General features: G+C 36.5%; 1 protein-coding gene across 1 annotated transcript in view; it reads left to right on the plus strand.

Annotated features, from left to right (window-relative positions):
• Nucleotides 1-26831, plus strand: part of PARD3 (par-3 family cell polarity regulator) — a 450917-nt gene that overhangs the window by 227997 nt on the left and 196089 nt on the right. Inside the window, 6 exon segments of the mRNA XM_034070217.1 lie at nt 3317-3400; nt 12886-13011; nt 14375-14757; nt 24623-24693; nt 24695-24763; nt 26130-26258. Coding sequence (XP_033926108.1) covers nt 3317-3400; nt 12886-13011; nt 14375-14757; nt 24623-24693; nt 24695-24763; nt 26130-26258 — 862 coding nt within the window.

The following is a 26831-nucleotide window of genomic DNA, read 5'->3' on the forward strand; positions in this document are numbered from 1 at the left end:
GTAAGTGCTGAAGCTACAGTAGATTTTCTCCCTCAAAGAAGATGCTTGTCTGATGAAACTCTGAAAATTTGACAGAAATAATAGGGTCAGTGCTAGCACTTGTAGATCAACAAACAAAATTTTCAAAGTGCAAAAACTTAATTCCCATGAGCAGTTCACAGTCTACTGGGAAGATGTGGCCAGCAGATTGAGGGAGGTGATCCTGCCCCTCTACTCTGCTCTCATGAGACCTCACTTGGAAGTATTGTGTACAGTTCTAGTGTTCTCAACATGGAAAGGACATGGAACTGTTGGAACAAGTCCAGAGGAGGGCCATGAGGATGATCAGGGGACTGGAGCACCTCCCATATGAAGACAGGCTGAGAAAGCTGGGGCTGTTCAGTCTGGATGAGAGAAAGCTGCTTGGAAACCTCATAGCAGCCTTCCAGTATCTGAAGGGGGCCTACAAGAATGCCAGAAAGGGACCTTTTATCAGGGACTGTAATAATAGAACTAGGGGTAACAGATTTAAACTGAAACAGAGGAAGTTCAGGTTAGATGTAAGTAAGAAATTCTTTACTGTTAGGGTGGTGAGACACTGCACCAGGTTGCCCAAGGAAGTGGTAAATGCTCCATCCCTGGCAGTGTTCAAGGTCTGGCTGGACAGAGCCTTGTGCAACATGGTTTAGTGTGAGGCATCCCTGCCCATGGCAGGGAGGTTGGAACTGGATAATCTTAATGTCTTTTCAACCCAAACCATTCTATGATTCTGTGTGCTTGGGGGTCACGTAAGTTGTTTGGTCAAAACCCTCATATGCTGTGCGTGTACCAAAACTAATGCTGTTTAGGACTGGGAAGCTTCTTCTAATTCTAAAAAAAATCAGGAAGGGATATTTTATTTCCCCACAAGATACAGCAGGCTTGACCTTTTGCATCTCAGTGCAAAGAGCTGATCCTTACCTTGCTATAGAATTAATGAGAAAATATCCCTTCTACCCTTAAACTATTCAAATTGATTATATTTATATTTAAAAAGTAATTCTTCTGCTCTTAATATTTCTGAATTACATTATGAATTAGGTGCAGAGGATTTAGAAGTTAAAGAGCATGGTGACAACTATTAGGCAATACATGCTGAGCTTTACTCCCTTCCATTTACAGAATCTGCCACATTGCTACTTCCAAATGCTGTTTTGCTAAATAGAGTTTGCAGAACTTCTGTCAAACTTAATGCTTCTTGGTGTTGCTTTTAAGTAACTTACTGACTTTTCATCATATGCTACTTAATTCTTTTCTGGTTTGATATCATACTCCTTTCTTTGTTTGAAGTAGTTGGCCTAAACTTCTGAGAAAATCAGGAAGCAAAATTGAAACAGTCTCTCATAGGAAGGGATAATTTCCTTTTGTCTTACAGAGTATAACATTTAAATTTGGAGTGGATTTTTTTTTTAAAAAAAAGTATGAGAAAAATGAGTGTCTTGAACTTAAATTTTGTGGAAAAAGAAAGGTTGCTAACTCAAGCAGTAGAACAAGTTAAACAGTGTAGGCTGAGTATGAAAACTGACTTTCATTTTTTGTTAAAGCTGTGTTTTTCCACTTACGACAGTTCCAAGTGAATCACACTGATTTTCACTTGTTCTTTTCTTAGCCCTCAATTTTCTTTTAAGCGAATAAATAGGAAAGTCAGAAAAAAGTTTGCTCAGAGGGAGCCATAAACATACCCAATAGCAAAAGATACACTTAGAGTATCTTTTGGAGGTGAAAGGCCTTGTTTAATTTCTGAGAGCTGCTTTGCAACTAGTTAACGAAAACATAGCCTTATTGTTCAGTGAGAGTGATATGAAGTTAGCCCTTACAAAAACTGGGACAGGGAACATTACCAAATTCTGTAGTACTGTCAGACTCAGAACATTGGTCCAGGTCCAAAGAATAACACATTTTTGGCTTATGTCTCCCAGCCCTCCTGTTGTTGCAGTACTTTCTTGAGCTAAACAGTGGCAGTAGAGGTACAGACCTTCCATTTGTGTTGTTTAAAAAAATGAGATAAAAAAGATCAGATGTGAATCAAGGTGTACAACAAAGGTAAAATCTATTAAAAATTTAATGTGGAAGGAATAGAAAGCCAACTATAATGCAGGATTTGTGTTGACTTCCTAACAGTACGTGGTCTGGTTATTCTCAAATCCAGATTAAGTGCTGCAAGCATTCATGATGGGCCACCATATGATCAAGATCTCATTGAAGGAAGTAGAAAATCTTTTACTGCTGTCGTAGGGCATTGGTCCTGCTCTTTGCTCCATTTCTAGATTAAATTTGATTTGTGTGCTTATGAGAAACAAGCTTCTCAAAGATCTGTGTGTATATATATGTAGTGCCAGGAAATATGGAAAAAGTATGTAATACTAGAGAGAGGCATTTAGATCATGGCTTGCGTTCAGATCTCTCACTTCCAGATTTACTGAGAGGTTTGGCCTTCGTGTATTATTTTCTCATTTGGGTAGTTACAACTCTTTATGGTTCATGGGCTATATTCCACCTTTCCAGATGTGGGCATGTTTCAAATACGTCAGTAGATTTCATAGAAATCTATTTCTAGAATTTCTGCATGGCTCTTTCTGAACCTGTACTTTCCTCTTTCACTTCTCTCTTTACAGCAAAATTATAATTGAAAACTAGATATATAGTTCCTTCAGGAGGATGTCTGGCTGGTTTTGAATATTATGGTTAAATCTTACTTTGGAAACTTTGCCTAGTAAGGGGATGCAGTAATCTTCCAATACAAGAAAATGGAATTGCAGTAAACCAAATTAATGTGGTTTAAAACTAGAAGAATTTAACCATTTAAAAAATTAATAATTCTCATTTGATTACGATGTAGTTATGTGAACACTAATGTTGAGGCTCTCAAAGTGGGCGCTCTCTAAGAAAAAAGTTAAGCGTGCTAGTGCTATGATCAGCTTTTAGACTTCTGAGGAAAAACTGTATGCTGTGTTTAAGGTATTTCTGCTCAATGGTCCAAAAAGTGAACTTAAATTCAACTTTAGAATAAGGAAGAAATAAACAACATGCATGCAATGAAGATGATACCTATTTTTATGTAACAAAATAAGTTTACAAAAAAATTCATTGAGCTTTGTTTTATTAATCGAAGTATTTTTGATGATTGATCTCCTTTCATGCCATCAGTTTAATCTTCAGGTACGTAGCATTCAGCAGTGCTTTCATCACCATGACTCAATTTCTGGAATGGTTTTGTTTTTCTGTGTATGTTTGTGTGGGGTTTTTTGGTTCCTTCACGGTACATGTTCATATTCCCTCATTCGTCATTGTCTCACAGTGATATGGTAAAGCTCGTAGAAGTCTCCAATGACGGCGGGCCTCTGGGAATCCATGTAGTGCCTTTCAGTGCCCGAGGCGGAAGGTAACGTACTGTGTAGGATTTTAATTGAATTGTAACTTTCTGTGTGTTATCTTGGTTGTGTTAGTTTTTCTGTTGTGTGCCTTTGCTTCTATAGAATATCGTATGTTTTTCAAAAAGCAGTCTTGCTGATTAAGAAAGAAGGAAATGCAAATTTACTGACTCCATACTTGGAATGGACTCTATAATGGAAAGGCTCTGCTTAAAAGGTGTTAGAACTGTGGGGTTTTAATGGAGGTCCTGTTATAATCTCATGGGAAATTGTAGTATAAAGACATTTCCTTTTGGACTCCTTAATAGTCTAATCTGCTGCTTTAGTTCAGGTAGATATTTATGCAGCATTTCCTTGCTGACTGTTTAGAGCCACAAGTTCCCAAAAAACAGCAGGAGTGTAAACGAGCAGCACCCTATGCCTGTGCTTGATAAGAATGGAAGAGAAAACAATCATCACACTTTCAATATTCCCATCTGCTGAGGTTAAAAAGAAGTAGCAAAGACAGTTGAAACATTCATTTTGGGAAAGGTGAACTTGTTTCATTATATGACAGGCTGGAGCTTCTGAAGTTGAACTGTTTACCAGAAAAAAAAAAAGTGTAAAGAAAGCCCTTTACATTGAGAAGTGCAATGTGGGAGATTATAGTAGTAATAGTAACCAGAATGCATCATTTCTAATGCTTACTTTTCTAAGGTAGAGTTTTAGCATTTAGGGCCATTAATATTGTCTCAAAAATATCTTAACTTTTGTAGTAATTAGTGATGGATTTGAAGCTCTTAAGCAAGTTGAAAAATGAAAGTTCTGCAGGAATACATGCAAATTTTATTTTGCTTGTGCATATTCTAAGGGACACAAATATATACTTTGAAAGTAATCCTTGATTACACATGAAGGTGTTTTATAATCTCACATGCCTGTTGCACAGCAACAATATCAGTTTAGTAATTAAGAACAGAAATAACCTGCTATACATATATATGTATCAAATATTAATTTCCTCTTTCAGTGATGATAATTTTTGTCTTCCTTCTATACTAAATATCTTCACAGGATTTTAAACAAAGTATAAGAGTTTTATTTGCATTTGTCACTTGAAACCTTGTGCTTTCATAGCCATACTTTCAAGTATTAGGAGAAAATGTATTTTTGTTAATGTAAGGCTACTTTTTCTGAGGACTACAAGTATTAAGAATAAAATTCCGTAAACTGGTAAATTCCTCTCTTCATAATCTGAAGTTCAGTAAATTCAGTGTGGGGACAGAAAGGGCATGAGTGAATGGTGCTTCAGGCATAAGCTCAGAAGTAAATCCCATGAAGTTGGAAATGATTGAAATGTTCATGCAGTTATTGAGGATTTAGTGTGAAGGCCAAGAAAAAGATGGGTTTAAGAATGTTGGCTGCCTAGTAAGTACTTGTTTAATAAAATTGATGTTAGAAAGGTATATTTTGACATTTTAAATAAGAATTTTAACTCTAGTAAAATTTGCTTACAGGCTGTTAATGTGGTTTTCAAGTCTGAGGTGAAGCTTAAGCTGTTTATACATAGTGAGACCATGTAAAATAAAAAAGCTGTAAACACAGAAATAAAATATCTGGCTCTTTTTAAAGGATTCTATGTTAAGAGCTATGAAGGACTTTTAACTCTTTTTTGTCCTGAGTTTGAGATTATATGATATATATATATAAGCCAGTTTTAAATATAGATGTTTAGAATCGACACATTTGAAAATCAATTCTGTTACAAGTAAATAATTTTGATATTAAAATTTATCTCATTTTCCTTCATAACTCTTCTCATTGAAAAACAGATGTTACGTGCAATTGCTCTCTGAGGTTTTTTTAACGCCCCTCAAATATAAACTGCTGGAGAGGGGAGATTCTTGAGTCAGTATCTTGAAAGTGTTTTGGAACAGAGTTGAGGAGGACCGTGGATATAGCTTAAACATTTGTCTCATGCTCTTTGCATTGTAGTGGAGCAAAGGTAGAGTTCATTGCTTGGTATTGATTATAAGCACTCCTGTTGTACTGCTGCTTTACTGTCAGCTGTGCCCACACCTCTACGTGGTTTCACTAAGAGCAAATACATTTTCCCCAGCTGCCTGCAGCCAGCAGTGTGGGCAGGGAAAGGAACGTAGCCAAATTCAGGTTTGGAGTACTTGATGAGGAGTTTTGGTTTCTTTTTGCTTTGTTGCCTTTTTTGACCCTTATTTATTTATTAGGTCCTCCCTCCCCCAGCTCTTTTGAGCAGTAAAGTTATGCTTGGTTCTCTTTTTGCTAGAGTCAGAGGAAGAGCAGATGCTTGGCAGGGATCCTCTCCTGCCTACTAGTTTCTCACTCTAGCACATCTCTGCTCTTTGTTCCTCCTCTAACTGCAAAGCAAACTGTTCCCTGCTACAGTGAAGTAACTTACCTGAGCAGATCCCCTTCTCAGTAGAAACCTAAATACACAAAACCAAACACAGTACTCAGTAAAGGTGTTGAGGGGTATCCAAAAGGAAAAAGGAAAGGGGTATTCAAAAGGAAAAGATCCAGGACATACTTTAGTCCTTTGGCCTACCATTGTGTCCTATAAGTTTGGTGATCAGTTCCAGTTATGCTGTGTTTTCAGTTATTTTTTTCCATTTCCCTTCTTTTGCTTTTCAAAATGTTACTCAATAGGCAAATGATATTAAATCAGTAATTTTAAAAAGTGAAAAAGTGTAAAAAAGACTAATGCATTTCTCCTTTTTTACCTCTATGCAATAAGAAAGGGACATCTCCCACCAAAAAATCTCCCCTCTCCCAAAGCAAACATCTGAAACCTTCAGAAATTACATCCCATAACTCTGTTCTTTATTTATATTGAGGAAATACTTGATTTTTTCATGATCCTTTGAGGGTTTGGAGTAAGAATCTGTTTTCAATGTTGGCTTTTGATCTTGAACAAAAACTATAAAGATCTCTGCCTTGTCTATTTAGATGCTACTAATTATTTCTGTTCCTAGTAAAACACAGAGTTTTTTTAAATGGAAAAATAAAATCTATCTCCATAATTCTCTGGGAAAAAGTACTGTTGATTTGCACAGATATCGTCAGACTTTCTTCTGTGGATATGTTTCCTTATTGTCCTCCTGTTTTTTCTTCTAGAAGTTTCTTGGTCCTTTATTGGCCTTTTTGATCATATGCTTTGAATAACAGATATTGTTCATCTTATCAAAAGAGAGGAGGGGTATACATATTTATCACCTTATGGTTGTGAAGTTTTTCAATATTAAAGTTTTGTTTGTAAGACTTACACATTTTTGCAGTGCCATAGATGCTGTCCTAAGCAGCATGGAACGCATAAAAATGAAAGCAGAAAGACAGAATAGAAAGTTAACAGAAAAGTTTAGATGAAAGTAAACAAAAAATGAAATGAATGAGAGGAAAGCATTAAAGGAAAGAAAATGTTAAATTTGTACAAAACTGCCTTTAGCACCAATTCTTCCTTCTTACTAGGTGCTCAGAGAGGGGGGCAAGCACTGAGTTCCCTAAGGATAGCAGTCCTGGCTAATGGGAGATGTTATGTTGATGCATAAATGGAGTTACACTGAGTTCTTCTCTGCAAGCTTCATAGTAATTATAGCGTAATATACTGTTACATGGCCTCTTCTATTTTAAAGTCTTTGAAATCTTCTCAAGCTCTATACCCTGGCTATTCCAAAATCCTGCCATGTCTGTCTTTGGAAGGAGATTCAACAGACAAGAATATATGAGATAAAATCAGAAATCTCTGTGAATAATGACATAGAAGTCATAGTTTCATATTCCCAAGACTACTGTGACGTCTACTTAGTAAAAGAAAACAGAAAAGGATTTGGATATTCATCTGAAAACTCCATAAAGAACATCCATTAATAAGTATCAGATATATTACTTTGATGCAGAGCAGTATGTAGGCCTCTGCCAGCTATTTGAAGCAAGCCGTAAAATCCATGATAAACCACACAGCTAAAACCTGGCAGCTAAAAATATTAGAGTTTGTGCTACATATCCTAAATGGAAGGAAGTCTCATAAGAATGGGAAAAATAAGAGACTGAATTTCATTGCCTTTTTTCAGTTTAAATGACAAATTTAATAGGTTTTATAAAAGAAAAAAAAACCCAAACCAACCAACCAAACCCAAATGAAGGTAGGTATTGATGTATACACAATCCATGGACTCAAAAATTGTTTATACATTTTTCTGTTTTGCAGCTCTATCTTTTTGCTTTTAGAGAAAATGCCTTTTTTTTCCTAGAATGTATAGATCACTTCATGTTTCAATGTAAAAGTTTTAGTCTTTTACTCAACACACAAAGAAAACTGAAGTAATATCTAATGGCCATTGTCTATACTGAGAGTCCTTAATTCTGCCTTCAAGGTGTCTCTCTAACAAAGATATTCTGTTTGATGATCTAGGAGATATGTGTTATCCATTTATTCATCTCCTGCATTTCCAGCCTTTTAAGTCTCAAAGATAGCCATGGTTTTCAAAAACATATGCATTTGGAGAAGATTCCCTGTGGTGTAAATGTACCATTCCCTCACTCCTTTAGCTGAGTTCAAGTCTTTCCTTGTCTGATCTCAGATTTTTAAAAGTTACATAAGCTTAATTTAAAGTATTATTCAAGCTAAAAAACTGAGGAGTAGTTACCAAGGACTGGAAACTGGTTCTGATTTCAGGTGTGAAAGCTGATAAAAGTTATTTTAGTGCTTCCACAGTAGTGCTGTGATGTCAGTGTTATGCAAAGAAGTTTGTGTCTAATTTAGCACTGATCAGCCACAATAATTTAACTTGAACAAACAAGCTGATTTACGTACTGTGACCTATGAATCTCAGGAAATTTATACTGTGTTTATATTCCTGTAGACTTTCTCTGAGATCTTTCATTGCATGAAACTATTGCACATGCAGCTTTTCCATCAATCATTATTTTTGCACCTTAATCTAGTTTTTACCTTTTCAGGTTAATGATTTTGCATAAACATCTAAATTGGTTATTTTCTGTTCTGCCTGATTTAATTATATTACAGTTAGCTTGCAGGTAATAGGTAAATAACTTCAGTGTGTATGTACAACGGGCGGTGATGGCCAAATCATATTCTAGATGCTCAATGTAATATTTTTATTACTCTCATAGTATTTACACTGTCAGTTTTTATTAAGACAAATTATCATCATTTCCATACAGATGCATGGCATGTGGGGAGTTCACAGTTTCAAAGAACTAACCAGACTAACTTGGGCAATTTAGATGTCAATAAAACATTTGCTGCTTGTTCCTAGTTTTATCAGTGGTTGTAATTTATACTGAGAACTGAAATGTTAACACATGTAGCTGAGTGTATTTTAATTGCATAATTAGAATAATGAACCTGGTGGAAATACAGTGGTAAAAATGCTAATATAATCTAAGTTGTTTACATTCCCAATTAGATATTTAAAGCAAATACAAAGATTGAGCTCTGTGCTTTGGTACTGTTTCCCTTCTGTCCCTGTGTCAGCTAATGTTCATCTAAAACAGTGCAGGTACCAAATTTCCATTCATAATTATTGTTTCAATAGAGTTGTAGAATTCCAGAGTATCTTGCAAAACAATATTGAATCTCATTCTTGAAAAGTTATAGTTTAATATGTATACAGTGGAAGAATTAATGTTAGAAAACATGTTGACTTACTTTAACTGGGAAAGATTAAGCAAATTCAAATGCACCCATATATTTCTATTCTATATGGTTATATTTAAACAAATATATAAACTGGCTGTTGTATTTTATACTAGATTAGTTTACAGGCTTTCAGAATTTATGTTTTTTTAATGTGGGAAACAATATAGAAACTGTAGTAGAGCTACATTTCCACTTACCAGGATTAATGATGGTAGCATACGGCAGGGAAAGAAAATCTAATTAGTCTTTAAGTTATTGCGTATTTGCAATATCAAGTCTACTTTGTTTTTCTTCAGTTACTGCAGCAACAAACATGAATTCCCATAATGCCTTTTTTAAGAGTCATATTCTGACATCTAACCACAAACTATTTTCATGAACATATATTTTCTGCAAGCTCTGGAAGAGAGTTCTCTCCTTTGCAGAACTGCATTTGGGAAATTGTTTCTGGAACTGTGTCTAAAAGGATTTTTTTTGCTCTATGTGTTTATATATAAAAAAAATAAATAAGTTAAAAGGCATTGTGGAGATCCTGGTTTCACATCTGACTCAGGTTGTTTGTCCAGCCTTAAATCAGTTCTCAGTGACTTTAGCTTTATATAGCCTGGTTAATGTAGCTCTAACATTTGTTAAAAAGCAGAATCCTCATGAGCACCATATGTTGTGTCTGAGATGAGCAATGCTGCATTAATAGAACTTGTAGGCTTTGCTTAATGAGATTATTTGCAATTTTGACTATTAGTTTGTATGTTGGATTGTTTTACTATTGATTAGATTTAGTATTATTTTTAGTAGATTTGAGAGCTTAGGTGAAGTAAATTTAGCAAATAACAAGCTATGCATAAAGATACATCTTGCATTAGTAATTTAATATAATTTCAGAATCCGACATAATAGCAATGTTTCAAGAAAAGTGCTATGCAGAAAACACTGATAAACCAATAATTTTGTAATCACAAGTGCATAGAGATATTGGGATGAAACAATCATATATTTTGTATAGTGTATTATCATAGTAGTAACTTGGAGTGTTGTACTTTGTGTAGAATATGTTTTGATATTTACTATACTGATATTTTAATATTTTTCATATTTAACCATATAAACAAAACATTGGGTATGCTCTCGTACAAGCATTGCATGCACATCCAAATTCTCAATTGTCTATGGTCATTACAGAGGAGCACACCTGCATCCAAGAGCTTTTGGGCATGAAGTGAAAGAAAAGCAAGAGTAGACACAATTCTTTCTTCTCCCCCACAAATACTGTGGTTGTCTTCTTTTAAATGTAGCATTCCTAAGTTCATATTTTCTTGCTTATTTATCCTTTCCCCATTTAGAGATAATCCTCTTCAGGAATTTCACTTTGGGTCTCAAAGACATTGTGTCCTCAGAGAAATTCAATAACTCACAAGTGAAAAACTCACAAACTTGTTTTCTAATTATCAGTTTTATATGTATGACAACTATAATTCTGATAAAAATATATTGTGAAGCCATAGAAGTATTTTTCCTTTTTATCATTAACATTCATAACTTGTTTTAGTGTTTTCTGCAACTAGTAATCTATAGAGTTTTATTTTTATAATTATCATTTTTAAAAATCAGAGATTGTTATTTTAGTGAACAGAAGGAAAAAGAGATTGAATCAGTATTTTTAAAAATTGTTTTCTTTTTATTTCCTGTGACAACATACTTTCGTAATTATCAGCAGATCTTAGTAAGAGAAATGGAGCACAACATGGTCAATTAGGTTAGTGTGTGACTGTTGGGGACGTTTAGAATTTTTGTCGTGGAAATGATTAGAGGATTGTGGAAAATGCAAGCAGAAAACCACCTAAAATATCTAGTTAATACAAGGTATTTCACTACATTGGTGATCAGAAAAATCAAAACCAAAACCAAACAAAAACAACAACAACAAAACAAGCATGGAAGAACTGATTTTGTTTTGGGAAATTTTGGGAAATTATTTTTGCTTATATTATTTTCCTTTTCAGTGGGAAATGTTTTTTTGGAAGGAATGTACAAAAAGTTGAGCTTTCCAAACCAAAAACATACCAACTTGGAACAGGGAGAGACAGAACTAGATGCACACTGGTATTTTCTGAAATGCATGTAATGTAGAGAAGGGGTACATTAGATTTATAACATTTTTCTGGTCCTTGTGCTCACCAGTGTTTTTGCAAAGATACATATTGCTTATTGCAGCAGCTAAGCTAAAGTCAAGCAGAGGCACAGTTAACAGCTGTGACTGCAGCCAAGCAGTCCATTGGGAACCAAATGAAGGTGGAAAATGTTTGTCTCTGATGGCACCCCTGGTGAGGTCAAAGGTGCAGTGTGTTAAGTATTTGCAAAATATCAGTTGGAAACAGAACAGTATCACTTAAATGTTAATATGTTAATCAAGCTTTGTTTGATGATTTGTGTTGTCAAAATGCTTTATGTTATTTTTCTCCTCACGGTCTGTTTACATTTATAGATCCTTCCAACATCGTATCTTAATGTCTCTAGGTGTGGACATACTACTAGGATCATTTCTCTTACTCCTTTATCTGCCTTGTAGGAGAAAGCATATGACTGTTCTGTAAAATAAATGTCTTATTTGAATATGTTGATGATATATTGGTAAACGAAGAATTTAAAGTGGAAGAAATAGGTTAGTTTTGTTTTTCTGACCCTGTTGATGAAGTGCTCAAGTGCATAGATAACTTTTGAGCATATGAAGAGTCCTTTCAAGCATCATTGACTGCTCATTTACTTTGAGGTATGTGTGAACCTGAAATGCTATGATCATTGACAGTTTTGTGCTAAAAGACATGCGTGTTCTTGCATATCCTGCCATACAACCAAGTATTTTTCATGCTGTGCCTTAAAATGACACCTGAAAAAGTAGTGCTGTTGACTTGGATGATATGAACCTGACCCACTGGTACATCCAGTGGGTTTTAAACATAAACCTGATCTTGAAAAAAAGTCAAGCTCCATGTAGATGCAAGAATAGTTCAGAAGACTGAGTCCTTCTTCAAACCTAGAATTCAGGTTTAGAAATATCCTACCCTACCAGTACCTCAGAAATCCACTTTTCAGGATCCATTTAGTAAACTCACGTTGAATATTTGTTTACCTTTTCTCTCAACAAAGTCCTTAAGATGACACTGTGGGTAAGCACTTTGACAGAGGTGACCAACTCATTGCACAGAAGCTATCAAATGGTAATTGTCTTCAGTTATTACTGAAACAATTTAAGATAATATGCTGAATTAAAAATGGTATTTACATTTTTAATTTCCTGTTTGCTCTTTAGTTAAAAAAAAATCAGGTTTAAAAATAAAAGCATTTGGTGTGCCTGAAGTCCCTGAATCATTTCTCCATCCCTTCCTTATAGGCTGCTTATTATGTGAGATGACCTCACCTTTTATTTGCACAGAAGCAGTAGCTAGCTGTGGTATTTTCTGCTAATTCGGAAATCCAAAGTAAAACCTGTTCAACTTCAGTTAACTAGCAGAAAATATGCTGGCTTTCAGGTGTGTGCAACTTCTTGGAGATTTTACTGCTCAGAAATCCAGGCCTTTGGCAAGAATGGATATGTGATCGTAATTCTTTCTTTGAAGTTACGTGCTTGATTCACCTAGGCCTTTTGTTTCATTTAGAAAGGATAATAATTCAGGTAATGCTTAAATTATTTGAAACTATGGTATCCTACTTCAAAGTAAAGGTGTTTTAAAATTTAGATGTTTTTGTGATAAAATATTATTTCAGTAGGATTTCCTCTGCTGCAAATTTTTCCAACAGTGATAATTCATACTCTTAATGTTCCAGAACCCTGGGGCTACTTGTGAAGCGATTGGAGAAGGGTGGAAAAGCTGAGCAAGAAAACCTTTTTCGTGAGAATGATTGTATTGTCAGGATTAACGATGGAGACCTTCGGAATAGGAGATTTGAACAGTAAGTCTACGTGCCACACGTTACATTGCATTATTTAATCTTTTAACACTGCACCTTACAGTAATTAGAGGAAAGTAAGAGAATATTGACTAAGCTTGCCTTTTGATAAGGAAGAGTTACACTAAAGGACAATAGGGGCTTTTAATTAGCCAAACTATGAAGAAACCAGGATAATGTCATTAGAGTAGAAGCACTTTTTATGTGATTGCTTTTGCACATTACAGATTTTTTTCTTCTTGCATTGGTAAACTGTTTATCCTGAAATTCACAGATGACTTTTGCTCTTGTACTGCATCATGTTCAACATAACTGGATAGCATGGAAATTTTATGTTTAATATTTTAAAAATCACCTGTGGTATTTTGTGCCTGAGAATTAAAGGTACTGTTAGCAGAAACTTCCTAGAAAAGTTTTGAGATTATAAATATTTACTCAGTGGATGCCTGAACTTGGTATAATCCCAGAGTGGTGAATCAGAGAGATTTTTAAAAGTGAAATCAGGTTGTAATTCACACACAGATAATCGAAGGAGAAAGTAGAAAATAAGTATGCAGAAAATTCAGGTTTTCAAAGATTAAAATATTGTTCAGAAAACCCTAATGTGTTGAGGGCCAGAGGAATATAATGTATTCTGATTGTCTTTTACTCAACACATGTTTGAGGTGTGCTTATTTCTTTGACAGTAACCTGATTGGAACATGATCCTGTACCCTAGGCTTGAAAGTTGTTTGTCTCTGCTTGTTCTATGGTTCTGTATCACAGTTTGTAAAGTTTATGAAGAGAATTGTTAACATTTTGTACTTTGGATCGTGACGTAGAGCCCAATGTCTGTCTGTGCAGGATTAAGCTTTTTTTCCTATTCCTTTATATTTTATTCTGAAAGACTAGTAACTTACAAAAAGGGTAAACTAGACCTCTTACAGGACTGCATATGTGCTCAGCAAATTATGGAAATGTATAGTCTTTGTATAAAGGGTAATTTTCATGTTAATAATTCTGTTGTCACTGTGACTACAGTTATTACAATTATCACAATTATCAAGTTTCAAACCAAAAGGACACTGCAGTCCTGCTATGGAACTGTCTGCATTTGACGACTGTGGTTAAAATTTTTGCTTTTCCAAATCCAGTATTTGGTGTGCTAGTTGTTAAGCATATTTAACCATTGTGTTTCCCTATGGCAATAAAAAATAGCCGAAAGTGTACCAAGTAGACTAGGGAACAGATTCAAGTTTAATGCTTTATGCTTGAGTGCAATGTGTCTGTCAGCTCATGTTGCTTAATTAACATTAGTAATTATGCTTATAATGTCTTGTAGTCTGCAGTCCTAATTTGCCAATTTTCTGTTCATTTTGAAACCTAGAGCACAGCATATGTTTCGCCAAGCCATGCGTACGCCATTCATTTGGTTCCATGTGGTCCCTGCGGCAAATAAAGAGCAGTATGAACAGTTGTCCCAAAGCGAGAAGAACACGTATTACTCTAGCCGGTTCAGCCCTGATGCCCAGTATGCTGACAGCAAAAGTATTAACAACTCTGGACTTCACACATTACAAAGAATGTCTCGAGCGGGCAACCAGTCCGATCAGACAGACTCCTACTCGCAGCTACCTCATAGTGTGAATTCATCAGGGAAACCACCCTCTGGCCTGGTACCATCACCTCAGAAAGTTCTCACCTCCGCTGCAAACAGTGGGTATAACACCAAAAAGATAGGAAAGAGGCTCAGTATACAGCTGAGAAAAGGTAAGGCACAGGTGTGCTCCTCATAGAGCATGAGGTATGTGTGCATAGTTTATGTTCACGTGTCCAGTGTGATTGTATTGGGCAGGACAGCTTGCAGTAGCATGGGGAATATGATGGGTTGATTTTGAAGCCACGGGTTGAGTTGTCCCTGATAGCATGTCCAGAAGTCCAGCCGTGCATTCAGTGTGTGTGGTGGGTTCTCAAAAGGCTGTTTTGAAAAGTGCCTTGACATTGTCTCTCAAGTAGCAGAGGAGTGCTGTAAGTGCTACAAATTCTGTTGGGCAAGACCCAGGGAGTGGTGAACTACTTAATATAAATAAATAAGCTAAAATGGCCCCTATTCTGTACTTTACAATTATCATGACTTTTCAAATTAACTGTGGTTTTACCATTAGATTTAAAGAGTGTGTTGGATCCACTTGATAAATTGGACTTTATAATTTCCAGCTAAAGCTTTTCTTTATTCCACAGGGATGTGAAAGTCTCTGTTTAAATGGTTGAGATGTAATGTGATATTTCCTATTTTGGCCTTTATGCTAATGTAATTTATATGGGGGTGAGAGACTATTTAAGGACAGAGGAGGAAACAGTGAGTGCCTGTCTCAGTATCTGTGTTATATGTGCATATGTAGATGCATTGGTACATCTGTGGAATTTTTATGAAGTGTTAAATGTCCTAAGCGAGAAAATTGGTTTTTTTTTTCTGTAGTTATGATGTAGATCCTTTTAAGATAATTTGAAGTATAACAAAAAGCCATTAAGATGTAAGTATTAGCTCTTGAGAAATGATTTTTAAAGGATTATGCATGCTGTAAACTTTCTGGTATTAAAATGAACATGTTTAATGTTAGATATAATTTCACCTCTGGCAGCAAGATTAGGCTTTACATTACACAGCAAAAAGTTTACCCATTTGAAAGTATTATTCATGAACTCAAATACCTTCCCCTTACAATATCATATGTCCTTAGTGTTAATAATTGTTATTAATTAATCTTTTTTTTCAAAAGGTATTGGAGATAGTGCATTGAATGGTAGAGATTTCACAGTGTCAGAGGTACAAGGCTACTTGTCACATTATCATTATGCGTTCCTTTCCATGAACTTCACATGAACCACCAGATTGCTTTTTTCTGGTTGCTGAGTTTTGAGCTCTACAAACTTGGATGACATAAGCTTGAGTTGACAGTTTGCTTCTGTTGTTGATGCTCTTTCAAGAAATTCTTTAGGCCATCAGCTCAGATCAGCCTGCTTGGAAAAACTTATTGGCTGAGCAAGGAATCACTGTGCTCTCAGTCACTACAGTGATTTTTACCTAATTTTTGTGACTGCAGAAGCCTGTAGAAATACCACTCGGACATTACATAAAAGGATTCTTAACCAGGAATGGAAATATACATTTTATATAATTTAAAAGCACCAAGAAATGGATACAGAATATCAGAACAAAGTATTTTTGCGCTAAACAAATGTGGCATTATAACTGCTCACAAGATGCAAGAATGCAATTCATGTGTTATGGTTCCTTTGATTGTGGTATGAGGTTATGTTTTGGACATCTTGCACTGATTGGTGTTTCATAAATACTCTCCCCACTTCTGTAATGCAATTTAGCCTTGTTGGTAGCAATATATTAGATGGTTTTGGAATGAAGGAGATGATTGCTAGCTGTTGATGGAAAGTGATCTATATGATACTTTAACATCTAGTTCACACCAGAGGAGCTTGATGGCTGTTGTGCTAGTAAAAGCTTTGAAATACATATCTAGAATATATTTCAGAAGTTTAGAGGAAATATTTGTGCCTAACAATTTTACATGAAGATACTACTTATAAAGAAATGGCATCTAGCTCAGCTTATAGACAGACAGACAAACTAGTTAGTGCACTGTAATTTTGTGCATGGTAATTTTTAGGGGTTTTTTAAATTGTACATAAAGAATAATACCTTTTTGTCATTGATGCCTTTCATTTGTTAATATCCATAGTAGAATGAGACATGTCCTCCCAGTCTGGCTGTCATTTGACAACTCTGAAACATATGTGTGGAGAAACAAAAGAAGTGAAACACTTAAGGATGCCCCCAAGTAGTTGTTATAAATATGAGTGCAATAGGGATGTTGATTGTCTTTGATTATTTCTAATGAAGGATGTTGTAATAATACAGGCTTTATAGATATTTAACAAATGCACTTTCTTTGTAGCTAACAGACAGCAGTTATTTCACCAGTTACCATCATTATATTAAAAACTCCTTGTAGGGTGCATTAAGGCATACAGCATGTAAAGCTTCATCTTGAAATTCACCTTGGATATAACCTGTACGTTATGGTTACCAATGTAGTGTATAAGAATTGACTTTTTATCAATACAGACAGACCTTCTTTATTACAGCCATGTTTCTGCATATTGCGTGAGCTTTATTATACAAAGTGACATGGTAAGATAACCCTACAGTATGTGCTTCTGTAATTATGATTTCTTAATATTTATTGCTGTTTTGGCATTTTAAAATAACCTGATCTTTCATAGGATTTAGCTGTTTAATAAAGTCAATTGAGAAGGTCAGTCATATGTTTCAGTCAATGCAGAATGTTTGTTGGCTTTTCTAAATGAAAATGGATATCTGTTTATCTTTCCTTAAAGGTCAGGGCCTGAACTTTTAGCATATAGATGTAGGGGTTATTGCTGATATTCTAATGCCATTAAGGCTGTATAACAGTCTAGCTTAATAGCTCACACAAATTAAGATAGTGCAAGACATGACAGTGAGACTGTGTTTGCATGTGTTTTGGTGTAAGCTGATACAGTAAGTATAAATACATAAAAATAGTTCTTTACAGCTAATATATAGAGAAAATAAGACCACTAATATAACACACAGAGTGTTACAGCAAATTTTGACCTCATAAACACCAGGACAATTCCAGAGTACTTTTTTAATTTGACTGCAAGGATTCGAGCCAATGCAATAGAGCGGAATTCAATCCAGCACTTATTAAATAATAAATAACCAATTATACAACAAATGATTCTAAAGCTTAGTCTTTGAGCACTGAGTAACTCACAGTGTTTAGCCTGATACTTGCTAAAGCATTGAAAAGACTGCTTTTTAATTGCACACTGTATTACTCAGGTTTCATATATACTGTTTATGACGGTATATGTGAAACTAAGTATATGTGTATATAGTAAGTATATATGAAACTCCTGTACTAAAACCAGCCTGAAGTAATTAGTCTTAAAATTAGCTTAGTTTTATTTGTTAGCCCTTAAGTATAATGTTCATTGCATCAGATCGTTTCTATCTATAGCTACATATGTATTTGGCTAAATTAAATGTAATTCTTGAGGTAAAATGTCAAAACTCAGCTCTTGTTTTTTAAGCTGGTCCTAGTTCCACAAAATATTATGCTGTTTTTTGTCTGAAGTATTCAGTGCATAAGGACTTCAGCGCACATCTCCCTGCTTTCAGAGAGCAACTTAACTACCAGCCATGGGAGTTGCAATCATCTCCTCCTTTATGGCCCAAAGAGTTTTTGTCTTCTGCAAAATAGTATAGCTTAAAGAGAAAGAAACACACCTGCACGATACTGTACAGCATGAAAGCTGTAGGAATCACCAAGTGCATCACAGAAATTACATAGGAGCTGTGTTCTAGGAGATGGTGAATCCTGAGATGAGGGAGGCACCCTTGTGCAATGCAGCAGAGAAAAGTAGTTAAATTGTAGATGTGAGGAGGATTATGAGACTTGTTGCTCTTCAGAATTTCTTGTTGGATTCCCGTTTGGCTTGATGGTTTAATAATGCTCCATCTTATATACAGAGCTAAGCTTAAATGCTGCAAGTCCCACCACGTTGACTGGGCATTCAGGGTTATGGCACAGTGATAGTTAGCCTTGCGGTATCAAAGTTCCGTCCTGCAAGAAGTCATTAGAAACACAAATAATGTGCAGTGGAAAGTCTGAAAGTACACTAATTTAAAATGGCACAATATTTGCTATGGAGTAAAGCACATATGTGGATGATTACTTGTTTTACTTGTGTTTATGTAGCAGAGTATACAAGACAGGACCCTGAACTTGTCTGTATCATGTATCTAAAGTGTACAGATTTACATGCATTTTTCATCATATTTGCCTGTTTTCCCATACAGTTTCTTGAGCCAGACTTCAAATTGACATTTTGAATTTTATTTAAAATTTGTTTTGAAGTGATGTGTTCTCTTAGACTGATTTTAGAATTCCTGTTCAGATGCAGTAAAGCTTCTTGTCACTTTTGAAATGAAGCATTCCTAAATTACTGAAGTGACCTTGAGAAATGAGATTCAAAAGGGGAAGCAAATAATATTGGGTATTATTAGTCTCTGAAGTAAACTGTGTCAGGTTTCATCTTCCCATTTTTTAGAAACACTTCCGATCACTTTATTAGTAGGCTGTAGCAAAAAGGGAAGAATGTTTCTATTGGGTTGATCAAAGAGCTTTCTAAGATGTCTGAGCTTTGCTTGGAGAAAAAAAAAAAAAGTTGTTCCCAATCACTTAACTACGTAAAAATGTGTCACTTAGGAAAGTGTGTTCTTTGTCTTTCATAAATAATCTGCACTTGTCCTTTATCTGCACAATCCTTTATTCCCTTGGAGGACTGTTCACCCACATGGATTTTCCATATTTAGATTGTTCTGAAATGTTCTCTGCTTTTCTTGCATAAGTACTAACAAATCTGTCGCCAAGTTGTCTGCTTATCAACATTTGCTATTGTTTTAGAAGTGAGATGATGATGATGATTATTATTTAATTTAAGGATATCTGTACTGAAGTACCTGATAACTCATCTGCATTTTCTTAATTTAGAGGAGAGAAAAAAGCATTACTTCTAGTTCTGCTTGCAATCCTGAAAGGGAAGATAACTGTACGAGACGTATTCTAGTAAGTTGACAGTGTAGGTTCTAAGAAGTTGATGGTATAGGTCCTAAGAAATTGACAGTGCAGGTCTTTCAAATATTCCTTATTGGGTCTCTGAACTGATGTCACTTTGAGAGGGACATGAAAGAGCTGGAAGTAGTGCAGAGGTTATGCTTGATTTTTCTCTTGTGTTCTGGCAGTGTTTCTACCCAGCAGTGCATTTTGCTGCTGAGAATTCGGACCTGTAGCTGGTGCTGGATGAGGAGAACACAATTTGTTGTGCAGACAAGCCTTAGAAAGAAACTTTATGCCAGAGACACTCTTTCCACAATCAAGAAGATAATCCTAGCATTAGTGAGAAATATAATACTTCTTCACTGGGAGATAGCAGAAAGTCTAGCCATCTCTAGTAAGATTTAATAAATGTTTAACATCCTGTCAGTTTGTGATCAGTCTGATCCCAAATAGGATGATGATGTTGATTTTAAATATATGCTAAGTTACATGAAAGTATGTCTGTCATCTCTCCTGCCTTAATGCTACTAGAACATTTTTCATCTAAAACAGCAACTGAAACCTCAAATATGTCCCTCTTCTGTTTGTACAACATAGTTCTTTTACTATCGTAACTGCTTTTTTTATTCACTTAAAACTACATTGTCTTCAGCTCAGCTGAGCTCTTGAGGGTAATGTGGATTTAGAAGGCGTGTTCAGCATCAGTCAAGAAAAAGGGGAGCTCTAACTTGTCGAGAGAGCTACTGATTTATCAAAGAAGCCTAAGAATTTGAACTACTTAAATTAGTGGGTAACTTAAAAATGTTATTGTCAATCAGTGTTAGCTGATCATTGTCAGAGGTGACAGCTACAGCAGAAGGAAGATGTTTTCTACCCTCTCTCTTTTTAAAAATCTCTAAAAGAGAAGTTGGACATAGCTTAAATAATCTAGCCCTTGCAAAGTCAAGCTTCTAGCTTTGAGTAGAATGACCCCTGTGTTTTCAGAAAGATGTAAATTCCTTCTATTTTCTACTCACGTTCTGGTTCAGCCCGTACATGTGTCCAGTTTCTCCCATATTGCTAGTATAAATCAGAGGTATCAGAGGAGCCTGCAGTATGATTGCACAGTTCTCTCATTATTATAATGGAGTTTTACACCCTAAGAATTGAAAACATGTTAGCAGCAGGGAGATACTAAGTTATTCATTTCTATCAACAGGAGAACTGAAATGCATAAAGATAACTTAAATCAGTTAAGTGTATAAAAAGGAAAAAACTAAAATCAATCTAGTCACAGAAGTCGTGTTTATTTTTCTCCTCGGTTGAATGTATCTATTTATTTCCCAGTACTGTTAACTTCTAATTTATATATTATAAGCATAGGAGTTTATGAAGCTGGATTATACAGCTAAGGGCAGCTAAAGTGCATGAATAGTAAATTGAAGCAGAAAAAAGGCAGAAAGAAAATGACACCTGAAAGCTGCCTCATGCAAAGCTGAGCAGAACAGCATAGCAAGACAGAAGAGTTGAGGTCCCTTCTTTCCACAGAAACAAGTAATTAGAATTTTCTTCTGCTAATATCTGGGCGCAGTGTGGATTTGTGGCATTCTGCTGGCTTTGGTAAAAGCTTGCTGGAGATTTGACAGCAGAAAATGCCACAGCCCAAATTTATATCCTGTGTGCATTTGTAATCTGAACATTTCAACTTCTGTTTTTTCCATGGGGGTTTAAAGTGAAGTGTGTGAACCAGACATCTGTAATGATGCCATAATCAGGCTATGGGGATTAAGCTTATTAATAATGAAATACTGTCCTGGGTGTGCAGTCATGTTCTGATATTGCTTTAGAAATTTTAGCAGACAAAACCTATACCCCAAAAGCAGTATTCAACATAAATTCTAAAAAGAAGAAAAAGATAAATTCCATAAAAAGCTGAGATGTGACTTAAAAAAGCAACTTACATGGATCATCTTTACATTTTGCAAGGAGCTAAAAAGCTCTATGAACTTCTGACGCATCATTAAAATTGTGAGGTCTGTAAAGTAAAACATGGATGTTATGAGATCTAATATTTTTTTTCATCTCTGTGTAATAGCAGTGATAAATTTTATATCAACCTGAAAATGGATGAAGACTTCCAAATTCAGACGTGCTTTTCAGCTATCTTGAATGCTGCAGAAGGAAGGGAGGTTGTCTCACAATAGTTAGCCTGCAGGATTTGATCCAAATTTCCTGAACAATACGAGCTGCATGCACATGCTTGTATGTATGTGAGGATTTACGTATGTTTAAAATGCAGATTTTGAGAGGTTATATCATCCCCAGCCCTGTCACCTGTATCAATTTACTTCTTAGTATGATTACCATCTTGATAATAAAATATATTGTACTAAAATTTGATCAAATGTAATTGTGCAGATTTTGGAAATCTCTATGCAGACTACTGATGACTGTATTGGATTCCTGCTTCCTTTTCACATGTGAATTTTAATCTGCTCAGTAAAAAGTAGACTTAGAATGAGCATGGAGAACAGCAAGACAGAAAGTAACACAGGCTTTAACCTGTAGTGGGTTGACCCTGGCTGGACACCAGGTGCCTACTAAAGCTACTCTGTCACTCCCCTCCACAGTTAGACAGGAAAGAGAAAATACAATGAAAAGCTCATGGGTCAAGATAAAGACCGAGAGAGATCACTCAGCAGTTCCTGTCACGAATAGACTCAACTTGGGAAAACTAATTTAATTTTTTACCAAACAAATCAGGGGTAATGAGGGTAATGAGAATTAAAACCAAATCTTAAAACACCTTTCCTCCACCCCTCCTTTCCTGGGCTCATCTTTTCCCCCAAAATTCCCTACTTCCTACTCCCCCTACTGAGCAGCATAGGGTGATGGGGAATGGGGATTGCATTCAGTTTATCACACGTTGTCTCTGCTGCTCTTCCCTCCTCAGGGGAGGACTCCTCACACCCTTGCCCTGCTCCAGGCTGGGGTCCCTTCCATGGGTGCAGTCCTTCAGGAACAGACTGCTCCAGTTTATGTCCCCCATAGGGTCACAGCTCCTGCCACCAAACTTGCTCCAGTGCAGGCTTCTCTCTCCATGGGGCCATAGGTCCTGCCAGAAGCCTCCTCCTCTGTAGGCTTCCCACAGGGTCACAGCCTCCTTTGGGCATCCTGCAGCTCCAGTGTGAGGTCCTCCATGAGCCGCAGATGGATATCTCTGCTCTACCGTGGACCTCCATGGGCTGCAGGGGCACAGCCTGCCTCACCATTGCCTGCACCACATGTTGCAGGGGAATCTCTGCTCTGATGCCTGGAGCACTACACACTGCAGGGGAATCTGTGCTGGCACCTGGAGCACTGCCTTTCCCTCTTCCTTTGCTGACCTTGAGGTCTGCAAGGCTGCTGTTTCACACATTCTCACTCCTCTCTCCGGCTACTGTTTCACAGCAGTTATTTCCCCACTTTCTTAAATATGCTATCCCAGAAGCACTACAACCATCACTGATGGGCTTGGCCTTAATCAGTGGCAGGTTCAGCTGGTATTTGTTCTATCAGATGTGGGGGAAGCTTCTCATAGCTTCTCACAGAAGCCATCCCTATAGCCCACCTGCTACCAAAACCTCATCATGCAAACGCAGTACAATCCTCAAATGGTTCTGTAGTTGTGTATTTTTCACATAGGTTGTTTTCAGCTTCCCAGGCCTCTTAGCTGAAGATTGTCGCATAAAAACTCAGCTTCTGTCTGTCCCTGTGATTTTATGGAAAGGGGTATGTTGTACAACTTTAGGGACCTTATCTGATATTGCTGAGTTCTAACTGCAAGTTGCCATAGTAGATCAGATTAAATGTAGGCTGGACATGCATATGCCTAGCTAGTGAATTTGAACTGTAGCCGTATGTTGACATGTGATGTCTACATGAGATGTTTCATGTTTAACTTGTAGATGCTGACACTGTCAGGGATGTTGTCCACTGGATGGCTGTCTGGTTTCATGCTAGGTTGTGTCCTACACAATACACCTAATGTGCAGTGCTGGACAGATGGGTGTTCAATGTTGAGTTTCAAAGGTTGTTGATAACACTGGACTGATCACATTAAAAAGAGGATCACAAGTGAGCTTTCTGCATAGTAAGAAAGGCTTGTTTGTCCTCTCAGCTTGTTCATCCCAGAGTTGGTAGGGTCCTAAGTTACACTTCAGTAATGAGTTGTGGGCACAATTGCTCTGACTCCTTCTCTGTATTTCTCCAGGTCATCTTAAATGTCTCTGTTTTACCACAGTTTGTCTTAGCCAGGTGTAGCCGGTCACCTGGATGCACAGCAGTACCTCAGAAGAGGCAGCCTGGCTTTGCTCCCTGTGTGGCAGAATGTGGGGTGGAACACAGTGAGAGCCAGGGTGAAGCCCCAGCAGACGAGCTGTTGACAGAAAACTGCCTGAGGTCCCTTAATGCAGCAGAAGTTAGACTATTGGTCTCTGGTTCTGACTGTCACCTGCCCATAAGTGTGCACAGTGTCCATAAATGAGCCAGAAAAGCCCCATGGCCAGCAGTGTTGGCCAGCTGACATTGCTGAAGGGATTGCAAAAGAGAAAGAAAGGATCACTGATGAGATGAGGATTGACAACGGGGAAGAGAGTGATAGGATATCAGATATGCTTTGTTCTGATTCCTTGTCACTCAGCTCATCTGAAATAGAAAGTTGGAAATATGGCAATGGCTTGAAAATCGTCAGAACAGCAAGTTGCAAGGAGGGCCTGCTGAGCCACCTGTGCCAAGACTCAGTGCTTCAGCTATAGCGTTCCTATATATGCCTTTTTTTCTCTTTTTTTTTTGACGTGCAGTAATTCTTACATCTTATATATGTACTTTAATGGATTGTATTAGTGAGGTATACGTACATTTTGCTGGATAAAAATAATATGTAATATAAATGTGCAGTTAACAAGTAATATTTTACATTCTTTATGCAGGTACAGAAGGCTTGGGCTTTAGCATTACGTCAAGAGATGTCCCAATTGGTGGCTCTGCTCCAATTTATGTGAAAAAACATCCTTCCAAGAGGTGCAGCTATTCAAGATGGGAGACTGAAAGCTGGAGACCGATTAATTGAGGTGATGAAGTATTACATGGTGTTTGTCTGTGTTTTGGCATGAGCCCATATGCTAGTTCACTTCCAAAGTCTTTTAGTAGTTTATGGTTTAGGAAAAAGTTTCTCCTATTTTTCCTTATTTTGGCTGGACCCAGACATACTATGAAAACTGTGAGTTTACCTAAGTTCATATGTGAATAGAGTCTTACATTGCTGTTTAGGAATAAGTTGAAGCAAAGTGATTTTTACCTAATAAATAGCATTAAATAAGCACGGGGTGACAGACCAGAAATTTTGAAGATGTTGGCAAGTATGGAAAGCAATACCCTGGAAAGTTTAGTGAATAAACTGGACGGTCAATATAAGAGGAGGGTAGTACTACAGAGAATCAAGGCCACTTCCCTTCTGAAGGGAGGATGTCCTCAAGGGAATGAAATTTCTTAGATACAAGCACAGCAGCAATAGTCCTGCAAATTTAGCTGGAGTGATACAAGATGTTACCATCAACAGCTCTTCATTGCCATCCCTAAGCCAAATGACACTGGAGGTGCAGCTGAGACTGCAACTGCCTCTCAGTGCCTTAACTTCACTTTACTGCAAAATTGGCAAAGTCAGCCTGAATTGTTGCTGGAGGATAGTCCCCTGTAATTCAAGGTAACCCAGATGACTTGGGTAGAAGGGGACTGATAAGCATTTAAGATGACAGTTATGGCATCTCAACTGTGTAAGCTGTTGTATGAGGGGAAGAAAAAAGATGGTTTGCTGACTTCTGATCATCATGCTCCCTTGCTTAACACTATTTGTTGATTTGCCTTGCATTTCCAGAATGTTTCTGAATAGGTAGGCTTGAGAATACTCTTTCTTTGGCTCCTCACTTGATCAAGTTAGTTCATACAGTGGAAATTTACCTGTGTATATCTGTATCTTTCTGTCCTGATAAGTGGTATGTGGAGGCCCAGGCAAAACAAAGAATAACTACCCCCAAATTATTTGGAGGAAAAGAATATTTTCTAATTTTGACACAATTTGTGGTGCATGATATATTTATAATACACATGTAACACTAAGATGTTTGGAAACGGGACCAGTTTTAGAACATACGTTGATTTGCCAAGGGACTTTTATACAGAAATTCTTGTAAAAAATACTGGTAGGTGAAATTATTTGGCTTTAGTATATACTGGAGTATACAGTTGCTGCTAAAAAGGAGGGAAATATAACTGTCTTGCTTGTATTTGTGTTGGTATGTGAAAAATGCATTGTTAGTTCTATTAAGTGTTAGCTGTACTGGCAATAAGCAGATTGCTTCAGTGAAGTTTTTTTAATGTTATCCAATATGATTCACCTGACTTTTTGGTATGAATTTCTACTTTTTTCCATTGTCACAGGTAAATGGAGTTGATTTAACAGGCAAAACTCAAGAAGAAGTTGTGTCCTTGCTGCGAAGCACCAAGATGGGAGGGACCGTCGGCCTTCTGATTTTTCGACAGGAAGAAACATTCCATCCAAGGGAACTGGTGCGTAAAATAGAGAGCAGCTAAGAGATTTACATGAATATAAGCAAATGATTTGATCTTGTCACCTGCTAGTACGTGCCTTGCCATGCACTGAATATAGGAGAAAGAAAAAAGATATTTTGCTTTATTTAGAACATTTTACATGAATGTTTTTTATTCACTTAAAGGTCTGCTGATGGAATTAGCAGATAATGTCGATAATGTATAAGTGAGAGTTTTATTTTGAGTGAAAATGTTTATTATAGAAGAAGCTATAGGATGGTATTTGTTTGGATGCATGCAGACAAGTAGATTATTTCGTATCTTTATATAGACAAATCTATGTTTGAAATCCTGCCATTTGTCCCACTACCTGCTCACTAAATTATTTTAGAACATATAATATTATGCCAAAACAGGATATGTAAATACCTTTCTATCTAAAACTAGAACATATAAGAAATAATACCTTTTTTGAATATAAATGCAATCTCTGTGGAATGGAAACCCTGCAGTTATTAATTTAGCAGGGCAATTCAGAAAATGTTTCTGAGAAACTCACATGAAATGGAAATAAAATGATGTTTCACACTG

The sequence above is a fragment of the Melopsittacus undulatus genome, chromosome 1 (assembly GCF_012275295.1).
Source record: "Melopsittacus undulatus isolate bMelUnd1 chromosome 1, bMelUnd1.mat.Z, whole genome shotgun sequence".
Classification (NCBI taxonomy): domain Eukaryota; kingdom Metazoa; phylum Chordata; class Aves; order Psittaciformes; family Psittaculidae; genus Melopsittacus; species Melopsittacus undulatus.